Genomic DNA, 13,006 nt, shown 5'->3' with positions numbered 1-13,006 from the left:
ATTTATTCAGGATTGAGTATAATCTGGATTGAGTCAAATTTAAAAACAATATGCATTCAGTATTATTTAGTCATTCAAGTATATTTCCAACCTGTTTGTTCAATTGGTATGATTGTAAATATAGTAAAATGCAGCTCATGTTGGGCAATAAGTAGTGTTCAATTTGATCTTACTGCCTGATACATCATGCTAAAACACTAAGTTGTCCATACAGTACACCTGTCATGGCACACATGTTCCTAAGACATGCTTTTTGGATCCAGAACAAAATCACTCCCTGACATTGCCTTGGCTAAACATATGTTTATCTCATGCTGATGAGGATATTCTCAGACTTGGTTTAGCCAATGTTTCTGTTGTCACATTATTATAACTTATAGGTTTACAGAAAACATAACATTTCCTATACCTTCTTCTGAAGTGCAATAAGGTTTTCAAAAAGCTAATCAACCCCGTAGAAAAGTACACTATGGATGCTATCATATCAGTCTCTTAAGTATTTTTCTCCACTTTGTACTGCATTTTGGTGGTCTGACAGGGAGATTCGCATAAGTGTCAACACCCAACTGCTGCATCCCTTATGCATACACATAATCAGAAGTATGACTTCCCATGAAAACAGAATTTTAACTGGTAACATTTGCATATGCTATCTAGACTCTGTCCACTACTGTATGCCATGTGTTGATTAAAAAATTATGTTGCAGCCTGGCCTGTTCAAGAAGTGTTTATCTTACGCACTACAATAGACAATACTGTCTCAAATACGGTACCTGTAAATCTGTAAAGCTGTAGCAATGCAGATGGCCACAATGCAAATACTGTAGGTTTGGCCTCATGTCAGGTTCATTCCTACTGTAAATGCAATGTCTTCACTTCAATCATCAGCCCAAACACAATGTTTCCCCTCTGTGCAAATTGCCTGAACAGAATGGCTTCACCATTCACACAAACTATATAATTAATCTGCCTAGTGCCTACCATAAAACTTTACTTCCTGGCAACATTTTATATAGTCTACCTATCGTCATGGGAAAACTCTAAATCTTGTTTGCAAGATGCCTTCCATCAGTTTGGATATTTAGTCCAAAAGCTCTGCAAAGTTTTAAGGCATAATTTTATTTTAGGGTCCCAGTCCCCAATTCGTTTGTGTACTGGGCCTGTGAGAGAAACTATTTTGATTTACTGGAGCAAAGAAACACAATCAAATTATACTCTTTGCAATAACGCTTTGTCTGAGCTTGATTAGAGATCTGACACATAAAGGTCTTTTTGGTTGTTCAGCTTTGTAAATCACAGTTGTGTATCTCTGTAAACTAAATTCCATATTAGGTAATAATTCTGTTTGGTATGCAATAAAATATCACACTCATTTCTCTGCTTGTTGGTGCTATTTTCAGATATTAAGACCAACTTACCAACCATATCTATAGATCCACAAAAGCTCAATCATTCCATATAAATACTCATTTTCTGGTTGTCATACATTTGTGTGGCGAGGCATATAAAACGTAGATCATAACCTGGGTGAACCCAGACAAACCTGTTAGCAAATCACAATTTGCTCTGCAGGTCTGTCTGGAAAGGACCCCATTGACCCCCATTGCCAACCCGTTACGACTTCCAGGGTCTAACGAGCACTGAAATTAAACTAAAACTGGTGCATTAAACTCTTCAGTTTCAGAAGTGCAACAGACACATCTTTCTTGTAATCAGAGGTTTTAAATACAGTAGTTTACTCAATTCCACAGAAAATAAACATTCCTGAGTTTTTGGTGATTTGGACACAGACGTCAATGGCATCCTTTTCAGAACAACCTGCACAGGTTTGTCTGGATTCAAGCAGGTTAGATCATAGAGTTGAAAATAATCTAACCAGTTGACCTGACCAGATTTGAAGAACGTGCCTCAAGTCATTGTCAAGATAACTCATTCACAAGAAACAGACATACAGTATATGTGGTCACAGTGACTTTAACTTTTGAACTTCAAAATCAAATCAGATCATCTTACCGTTCATTATTACATGGCTCTTCACAAGGCAAATAGAACGATCCATTGACTTGAATGGGCTTTCCTAAAGTTCTACGGTAAAATATTTTCATGTAATTACCGCTGCAAACATATAATTACCGCTGTCAATGGCAACGGAGTTTGTGCTTCTACTTCAGGTATTTCATATCACTACGCAAGAACTGGAACTTCATTCAAAAGTGAAAGCAGACGGTTGATTAACTGTGTTCTAAAGAATGTTTGATTCAAGTTCAACGTTTGTTGTTGCGAACTATGTTTCTCAGCAAATGCCACTTCAGGGCGGAACAAGACCCCTCCGCTGCGCTTTGGGGTCCGGTTCGCCCTGTTGGGACTTAATTTCCCAATAATGACTGGCGTTCTATACATTATCCCTTACGTAAGTAAGCATTCATACTAAATTTTAAGAAAGTTTCACAAGGCATTCTTGAGATCTTGCATTTACAAGAGCGGGACGAAAACATGTGGTCACAGTGACCTTGAACTTTGACCTCCAAAGACAACTCCATTCATCAGAGCATTCAACAGAGTGTTTCCTGACTTTGTCATGTCACATCATTATCGCTTAATTATGCAGATTGACACCAAACAGATTGCTTTTCCGATTCTGATCCAAATAACTCACAAATAATGTAATTACAGCACATTTTGAATAAATATATTTCTGTGTTCTTTGCAGAACGATGACTCCAAATAAAAACAGGCAAAGTGGGAAAAAAAGCCCTTTTACATGTTTAACTGCTAATATAAGTGATCTCTCAAATAATCTGTTGTTTCAGTAACACTGTCCACACTCATTGTTCAGAGCACAAAGAGCAGAAGCTGTACCTGCACTAGTGTTTCAGCAGCAGGTTAAAAGTGAGACAGAGAGAACTGCAAACTTCTCACTCTCACAACCTCTCTTCCCCTGAGTGAATACCCTCTGCATCCGCAGGAGATGAAGGACTCCGGTGACCATAGCAACCACAGATGGTAACCCTTGGGAGAGTTTACAAACTTTCCCTCTCAAAGACAAAGGTCTCTCTAAGCCATAATAGAGGGCACTGCTTTTCTTTTATAAACGGCCAACACATCCCAAAGGTACTCCACATCGTGGACCTTTCGTTTGGGAGGGAAGTTATAAGTGAGAAGAAACAGGGGAGGTAGACAAAGCTCAAAATTTCACTGACTCATGTGACTGACAAGACAGCATTTCAGAAAAATTGCTGGTCTATCCTCTGTCAGTGAATTATATCAAACACCTAACACACCCTCTATTTTTTATGGTCTTTTATGGTCACGACTACAGTTTCAAATTACTGGACAGACTTAAGAACATACGTAGGGATACAGATAAGTAGAGGTCGTCATTAAATGTTGAAGATGCAGCAGTGTTTCCCATACATTGACTAATCTGTGGCGAGGCGCCACGAAATAAAAATCGGCCGCCACACATAAATATTCTATGTTTAATTTAATTTAATTTAAATTAAATATAAGATCAAATCCTTGCATTGCCATTGAGCTGCGCTTTTTACGCACACAGCCTTTCCTTGTCCCGCCCTGCTCTCTCTTGTAGCCTGCTGCCCATCTGCATGTGCATTTAACAAAATATTCACGATTGTTGAAGGATTGTTGTTGCCACATAGGTGCATTGCATAGAAGACGTCTGGCTAAATTGCTATTAAATCCGCTTAGCATCGTGACCATGCTGCGCAAATTTGTTCAAAACTGCTGCATTGAAGTTAACTCTGCTAAGATCTTATCACAACATAGTAGGCTACATTGAAGAGACTAAACTAAGTTAAGTTATGTTTTCCAAAATTCAAAAGTGCTTGTCCCAAGGAGAAGTACGAACCTTTATTTTAACTAGGGCTATGTAGAAAACGTTATGAATTGCATCCACACATCAGCAGCCTTTAAACTGTGTTACAATTGCAATTTGCAAGGGTCCCCTCACGAACGCCTTAATTTGACAGGCACCCCCCCATTGTCCAAGTCAACCACAAATTGAATCCAATTCTGTGGGAAACACTGTGCAGTCAGTGATTTTGACAAAGCCTTGTTGATATGCAAGCACTCCTCACTTCAGTATTCCTGAAGCAACGTGTTGATTGGCATGAATAGTTTACAGCTCAGACTTCAAGCCACTATATGTGTTTCCCATTTGATGAGCCAGCACTGTACAATTTGCTGAATTTGACAAAAGAGTATTGAGTTAGAACCACAAACTCCTCTTTTAAGTCAAAGGACCTGATACTATATTTTCACATTTTAAATCTGATAGGTACCATTTGGTTGTCTTTGCAATGACACATGTCCTAGTGAGAGACTATATTTAATGATACTTCAAAGATACATACCCATTATTACCCAATGATTTGGTAAAACAATGAATTATAGGCATAAAACACAATAAACTGTAAAAGTGCATTTACCTTGAGAGGAAATTGCTCTTAAAGCATAATAAGATTGGCATGTCTGAACAAAACATTTAATTGCTATCAAAGGGTACACATAACGCACAATTAAATGCCTCTTGTTTTTCCAGTCTGTGCAAGGCAGTTGTGTGTCTGCACATTAGCAAAACAGAAGGGAAAATTGCAAAGCCATCTACAGTCATCACAAGACGGCATTTATGGACACGTTTCACAATCTGCCATCATTATACCGCTGATGTGTCTGGCAAGCCACTGTTTAGACAGTCAACTTTCATTGGTAGAGCCATGATATTCACTGTATGAACAACGTGCAATAACTTCCTTTCACTGCCTCATTAAAGCCCACTCAGATGATCCATCTTCTGCCACTCTCTGCTCACTCCTCTGTGCATGCCTCTGACAGAAGCATGCACCTAACCCTGCACCCTGACCTTTACAGATTTCATTCATTGTTCCTCAGTATTCACTTTTATTTGTATAATGCAAATATGACACGACATTAGAACACTTCCAACTTTTCCCTAGAACAGCTGTATACAGACAAAAAATGCTATTTCAAGTAGGTAAAACATAATAGGATATGTCATAAAAGTTTTACATGGCTTTACTGAAAAAATGATAATTATCAGGACAGAACTTAAAAACAGGCAAGAACAGCAGTAGTGTCACTTGCTAAGAATGGTGGGCCCGGGTGTGAGACCTAAATGTTGTAGGCCTCTATCGCTAAGTGTTTGCTAAGTTCCACTCACTTGATTTTGAGTAGAATACCAAACAATACTAGCCTGGGTGCCAGCCAAACTTAGTCCCGCCCACAACATTTGAGATCGGGAAGTCGGTCTGGCATTGCTCCGTTGTGGAGCAACTATGCTCGCCCCAAATCTGGCGGACCAATCAAATCGGACTTTACGATGATGGACAGGTGAGCAATAGCGCCTCGTCTATCATGTCATCCGAGCATGCTTAGGTTGATTATGTCTGCAACAAAAACGCTGTGGCTAGAAAAAGACAGATGGCTTCTAAGAACCTATATGGAAAATGCATATTATTTCAATGAGGTTTTATCACTGAAAACGATTATTTCTGAAAACTTTGGCCAAAGTTGAGATGTGGGAAAACTCATGGTTTCACTTTCATCATGGGAAAACAGCATGTTGCATTGTGACATGTTGTTCCCTCGTTCGTTAATCTCTGATTGACCACCTGTTAGAGGGATTTGCGACAGCCAGCTGTTTATAACATGTTTGTAGGGTTTGTTCAACAGGTTTGTCTTCACCACATCTGTGGATTAAGCCACACAGTCAATTCAATGTAAGTAAGATAAACGAGGATGCTAATTGTTCTCAGCATTGCCAGCATTGTATATAATATGATTGTCACTTGGAGGAGACTTGTAGATAACTAACGTTAGCGTAGTTAGCTAACCGCTGCTAACGTGCTAGCAGCGTCACGTCAGAAAAGCATATGGGGTTGTGCACAGTAGTGTAACATTTATTCACCATAAATCACCATAAATTAATAAAGTTGAGTGGTTCTGCAATGTAGACTATGTTTGTTTTTTTTGCCTCCGGCCTCGTGGCTACTGCCGAACAACACCCGTGGGAATATCCATGACCAATCCCACTCTCACTCGTGCTATATTGCTTAAATAGCCTATACTACTACTGTATCTCTTAGATTTCGCTAATGAGTGATGTAGGAAATATTGACGGCACAATAACTTTTACAAAAGACCAGAAAACAATGTTAAGGCATTTGTGGAGAAGAAGGATGGTTTGTGTGTTCTTCCTACATCTCACGGTGAGTTATTTCGTTGCTCTGATTGGTTAGGTTTATCCAATTGAGTGCAGAGGAATCCCCCCTGTATCAGTTGAAACACGCCCCATAATTACGTCCCAATAGAGCAGACTCATATTCTGACTAGAATTGAGTATGGCTACGTCAGGCTAATACAATCCACAATTCAATTTAGTCTTTACCAGTATATAGAAAGAACGTGCTCTTGTGGTAATAGTAATTGATGAATAAGTCTGACAAGTTTGTCTTTATACATTCTTTGTTGAAACTAAATTTCTATTACATATTTTCCGAATTAGCACATTGAGAGGCACAGGATCAACACTGTCCAACCATCTAAATGCCAAAATCAATAGAAAGAATAGACCACACAGATTCTCATGACACTTCCATTCAAAGGATATGGTCTGAATAATGAAAATGAAATGAATAATGAATGAATGATTAACAGTCATATCCAGTATCCAATCTACTCTCAAGAATGGATGGGTTAAATGGGTGGTGTCTTGGTGGTGGCATCTGATTCAATGTTAAATTTGAATGGGATTTCATAGGAATACAGCACCAGACAATACAACTGAAGGGGACATTGGTTAACATCTCACAGGAGATACCACTGTTGATTCCTGTTGAATCTTTCTTATCAGTAAACTGATATCACACACAATCTGTTTTCCATCCAAAGAGCACCTCAAATATACAGATTTGAGTCCAGGAAGAACTCCCCTTCACACTCTTCAGTGACAATGTTGTTAAAAGAGATGTGTGTGTTCATGATAATGAAGAAACAGCCATACATTCTTATAAATATTATATTACAGGACACCAAATTTACCTTTGAACAACATCTTTGCTACATCTGTCAATAATTAAAGATGAGTGTTTTTCCTGCCAAGAGCAAACAAATCAATGTAAAAGAAAGATACAGAGGAATAGTAGGGTAGGTTTAAATGTGCATTTGGGGTAGGAGGATATTGATACATTACTGCCTTCTAAAACTGCAGCATTCATTGATTTTTTCTTTAAGAAACTCGGGCAATCTGGTCTCAAGTGACCACCTCAGTAGGCAACAGGTACAGCCAGTGTCCTTCATTTCACTTACATACTCAAACGTTGGCTGGCCTGCTGTTGCTGTCTAAAAATCAAAGCCATGACGGCACAACAACTGATGCAGTTGTTTATAATAATAAGCTATGCTTGTGACTGAATGAGTCTTAAGGTCCCATGCTTACCATATCCCATTACGTGACACATACAGCATCAGAGCAGCACTCATTTAGATGTCGTGTTCATTGTAATTTCATCCCTTTTGAATCATATATCCATCAGATAATATATAATATTCTGCAAGGCACTAAATGTAAAGTTGCAGAATAAACCCTCCCTGATCACCAGTCTATGATCATTATCGCTACTAGTTCATTATCAGTGTACCTTAAAGCAGCACTAGTATAGATTCTTGCTATGTATAAGTAGAGTATAATGTTTTGTTATTATTCAGCTTTGATGTAGCAGTATGATTTATTCATAAAATAACCTGTACATGGCCCTGACTTTGGTGTTGATTTAAATCTCTGAAATTGACAGGACAGATTAATACAATTTTCACTATTTATCTTTTCATCTTGGTAGGAGTGATCTTTCCTTTTGTTATTTTTTTTTCAAATAGCAACTTCAGTTTGGCAGTGTCCAAGGACAAAACAGCTCAGTGGACATTCTTTCAGTATGATAAAATTACCTATCTCCATCGTTAAAATGTGAGAGTATACAATGAAAAACAAAATCTAGAGAATGAATTGACTGATTTTTCTAGGAACTTGACACTGATGTCAACACTGTTGTACAATGATCATACCATTGTGGAAAGAAGCTGCATCAGACCAAATGATTTTCTTATAGTTATACAAAGCCAAATCTCTCACTTTGGTCTTGACTTGGGAAATAAAAAAAATGCAAGAGAAAAAAGTCAGAAGAAACCAGTATGAAGAATTCAAGAATAAAATCCCCCAAGCCAACAGATTTTTCATTCAAAACATCTCACTACACAACACTCAAACTGAAATACAAACATACCAAAGGTAAATACAGGAAAGAAGTCAGAAAGCATCACCCAGTTGCCTAAGCACATTCTTACATTCTACTAATCATGTTTCAGCTATTTTTTCTAATATTAGTAAGTGTTCATGGTCACACACCTATTGCTGCACTGAATTAACAATGAAGAGAACGCATACATGTATACTATATTTAAATAGATTCAGAGAGATGTGATGACATTATTTCAACACACACTATCCACTTGCAAACACAGGAGCGCGCGCAAAGGCACATACAAAAATGAGAGAGAGAGAGAGAGAGAGAGAGAGAAGAGGGCATGAGAAGCAGAGTGATAAAGCATTGTATCCAACCGTTCTCTAAAAAGAAGAAGCCCGAAGCCCTAAAATGGCCCAAAGAAATAAGCCTTCAGTCATACTGTATACTGTATCCGCTCTTCCTAACCAAGCAACACCGTTGCAAACACCGTTGAGTCTGGGTCTTTTACGTGGAATATATACGACATCAGAATAAATGATAAATAGTTAGCATTTTATAATTCAGATAAGACGCCCCAAACTTCGCGTGAATACCTCTTTCAGAGCAGGTCATTCCGCCAGTCGTCTACTTTATCGAGTCAAGTCAAATCACATAAACCCATTCTATCACTAAGACATTCATACTAGCTATAGACGCCATAGCAAATAGATTTTTTTCTTTGCAACTGCATGCATATCTGGTTATTGACATAGGCTACCAAACGGTATTGCTATAAATCAGTATTTATAATAGTTTTATTTCAGCTGGCTAGTGAAATCAAATTAAAGGTTTAAGTACCAGCATCCTACTCGAGAGAATATGTTCAGTCATTTGGCTTACCTAATGCGAAATGTTAGTTGTCAAAGCAGTGTTAGTGAGGAGGATGTTAATAAAGTGCCGTCGCTTGAAACTATTCCACAAAATGTTGGCTATCAACATTCAAGACCACAAGGTAAGACACTATTTACCTTATTTCTCCCTTTATGTCAAATAAATACGAAATCTAGGCCATACTAAAGCATAGGGCAGCGCAATAAATCAAACCCAAGGAGTTTACGGTGGTTACAGCTGGGGCAGTAGCCTCTGAGATGAAGGAAAGGGCTGTGCTCACCCATGTTGGCACTAAGAGACTAGCTGGTCGCTCAATAATATCAGGTTGGTGCTTGCCGGCCACGTTCATTGCCCATTCAGCCGCAGGCTCTGTCCCCTGAAGTCAAAGAGACTTTGATCAGTCATTTATCCAACAGTCACTGGTAAGTTCAGTCCGCCGATGTCTCTCCGTGGTCCAACGGCGGAGGGACGCGCATTCTGTACTCTTCGAAAAATACTTCAAACGAAGCCTACCCTGTCAGCACAAGTTGTCAGGTAGACGTCCTCAATACTTCAACATTGTCGATATTTTGCCATTGTTAGACAACGATGAAGTAGAAAAAAATATATATATTTCAGAGCATGGTCGTCGTGGAGCAGAAACAACTGGAAGAGGCTGCTTTGAAGTGACCGTTGCACCCTGATGCCAGCTGCTCTCTGTAGAAAACGATGTAGTCGCAGAGGCGCGAAGCGCAATCTGTGCAGCATGTTGCCTCCTCCACCTGCTGCCGCTCGCGCTCCCCTCCTATTCGCCAGGACGAGTGCAATCCGGCGAGGTCAGTGCTTAACTGTTAAATGTCTGAAAAACACGGTTGTTCACAATCTGATTGTATCGTAAGGTTTGAATTATTATTGTCCCTTTCATATGCTTTCAACAGAAAATGTATATGCATTTTTGTAAGATTTTTCTCTCTCTCTCTCTCTCTCTCTCTAGTTTTGAAGGGGGTGGTGTCTTCAGATATGCCATGCTCCCCTTGGCAAAAGAACTAAGTTTGCTAGAGGGCACTAGTTAGCTCGCTGTAGTTATTTGTCTCCTCCCCCTGAAGAAAATTTCATTTTAAGCTGCAGCATTTTACTGTACACATCTGTATAGGCTAAGTCACCTTACTGACATATCTAGACTACAGCAACACAGTGGGCGCTCTGACAACATCATTTCTTTATCCAACTAGCCTCTTTTGAAAATTATAAAGTAATCAACTATTAACATTCTGCAAAACTGCCAATCTGTCAACCATACAGATATCTGTCCAGTGTCCAGCAGTCCATATGACATTTCTGCTGTGTACTACCAAAAAGTATTCAGAATATATTGCTTTTGCATGGATATTCATATCCAGCATGTCTTTCTCAATGGCATCAATTGTGGAGGACGATTCTATTCAAAAACATGATCTGTAAGTGCTAATATCTGACAATAGAAAATAAGTCACACTTTTATTATTAGTCAATTGCTACATCCATGCAATAGGCATTTCCTTAAGATATGGCGAAACAGCCCTCTACCTTTCAAACAAACATTATAAGCAAGGTCAAAATCCCTGCCTATTTGAATATATAATACAAAAAAACAATAATGTAGCTGATTTAAACCTTTTGGCATGGCAAAGCCTGCCTGACTGAAGTGATCCTAGGGGTTGGAGATATGGGGGAGGCAGCTAAAGTGTCTGGGCACTGAGCCAGCAGCACATCTAGAGAGGCTCCTGTAGACAGAGCTGGTCACCGTCGCATAAATGGACCCCCTGATAAGCATTCATTACACATGGGGACGGCTAAACGCAACAGGAGCCTGACATCAACTCAGTAAAATGGAGGTGGGGGCAGAGAGACATGTCGCACCACCCGAGTCTAGATCTACTCGATAGGATGTAGCATGACAAAGCAGTTACCCAAGGTTCTGGATGACACCTTCCCAGAAATCTCAGAGGCAGCTTTGTTCGCTTGCATTCTGATGTGGTTGTTATTCCTCGCATGTCATGATGCGGGTCACCCTGAGGAGGAATTTTCACATTTGCAGGGAAAGCTGCATCAATAATTTAGCATCAAAGCACAATCCCCCTCACGCTTAAATTCTTCTTCATGTTTGATTAATTAGATCAGCACATTGACAAGTTTTATTCAAATCGTGCTGGGATAAGATAAAAATGTATTTATCCTTATATTAGCAGTCATATCAGGACAAAGTATAGTTGTTGAATAAAGCTTTAAAAAAGCAACAATACAGAACATCATCAGTCACACTTTGAAACAACAGCTGCTTCAGGCTTTAGTTTGGAATAAGTATTAATTAGACAAATCATTTTTTTTAGGAAACCCTAAAACATAAATATAGTATTTAAGTATGTCTTGGAAAATAAAACAACCATGACAGAAGGAATGTGAGACAGCCACTTAAAGTTGACATGTTTTTGGGAACTTGATAAGCCTCACCTTATTTTCATATCACCGTGAGAGGACAACATCTGTGTGGGGAATGGTGTCTTCCCATGTGTTTTGTTCTTTTTGAGGTGTACCATTACATCACATAACCTACCCTGCTTGGGGTATACCATTACATCACATAACCTACCCTGCTTGGGGTATACCACCCTTACATCACATTACCTACCCTGATTGGGGTACCCTTACATCACACACATGTTTTCAACAAACACACACACACACACACACACACACACACACACACACACACACACACACACACACACACACATTTTAATTCTTTATTTGGATTGGCAAGTAGGATAAGTATCATGACAAGATCCAAATTTAGCTTAAAAGTAGTGTCCAATAACAGTAAAGTTTAACTCTGTGATGTGCACATTAGGGGTAAAGGTGACACCTGCGTTTCCAGATGAAGAGGCTACCAATCAGACATACACACACACACATACGCATGCACGCGCGCGCGCACACACACGCACATACACACACACACACACACACATACACACACACACACACACACACACACACACACACACACAACCAACCCAACCTTATTTTGTTTTTCGTTCTGTTTTGCTCCTTTTGACCAACGACCATTTTCACACGTTAAGGAGTGAAGACAGTGTCTTACACACTGGACCTGCCTCACACAGCCAACAGCACTCCGGCAACAAAGCTCTCATTTACACTGTCAGCAGGGGGCTATCTATATAAGGCAAACAATTTGATAAAGGATCGAAATGCTGTGAAAGACACTCAAAGTAATGAAGTAGAGAAAGCTCATTTTTCGATTTCTGAAGTGAAAATGAAACACTGGCAGCCAAATGTCACTCTGACATGATCACACATCTTCCTTCCTTCTCTCCCTCTCCTTTTCTCACTCTCTCTTCTCCCTAAGGAATCCATCACCCTATATTTTGAAACAGGTCACATAAGCTGTGACATTTTCCAGATATATTAATGGTCGCATTGTAAATGATGAGTAGAGCTACATTTGACCAAATTTCAGGGTAAAATATGCATGCCACAAGATCATTTTAAATGAAAGGATTTTTTATTGGTGGTTAGTTTATATTAGTAGTCAGCTTGAATTAATTAGAAAATGTTGCCTGATACCTACAATAAATGTTATACACAGAAACGGCTTAGTGTGTCTTTCTCAGAGAATTGGCAGTGAAAGAAAATTGGGAGCAAAACCTGTTGGATAATTTCTATTCTGAAATGATAAGCCAAGGTATTATTACAATTCAGAGGATTCCAACCCAAACTCCGGATAAGGCTGGCTGGCTGTGCACCATTTAAAAACAGGGACTCTTTCCACATAGTGATGGAAAATAAACTGAATGTAAGATTGTCCAAATTGTTTAAGG

General features: G+C 39.1%; 1 protein-coding gene across 1 annotated transcript in view; it reads right to left on the bottom strand.

Moving 5' to 3' along the window:
- sntg2 (syntrophin, gamma 2) overlaps positions 1 to 9,920 on the bottom strand; it is a 48,611-nt gene extending 38,691 nt beyond the window's left edge. Inside the window, exon 1 of the mRNA XM_048270723.1 lies at positions 9,430 to 9,920. Coding sequence (XP_048126680.1) covers positions 9,430 to 9,498 — 69 coding nt within the window. The 5' untranslated portion in view covers positions 9,499 to 9,920. The remainder of the gene's footprint in view (positions 1 to 9,429) is intronic.
- Positions 9,921 to 13,006: the final 3,086 nt, after the last annotated feature.

The sequence above is a fragment of the Alosa alosa genome, chromosome 19, assembly GCF_017589495.1.
Source record: "Alosa alosa isolate M-15738 ecotype Scorff River chromosome 19, AALO_Geno_1.1, whole genome shotgun sequence".
NCBI lineage: Eukaryota > Metazoa > Chordata > Actinopteri > Clupeiformes > Clupeidae > Alosa > Alosa alosa.
This window is presented reverse-complemented; position numbering and strand designations above follow the sequence as displayed.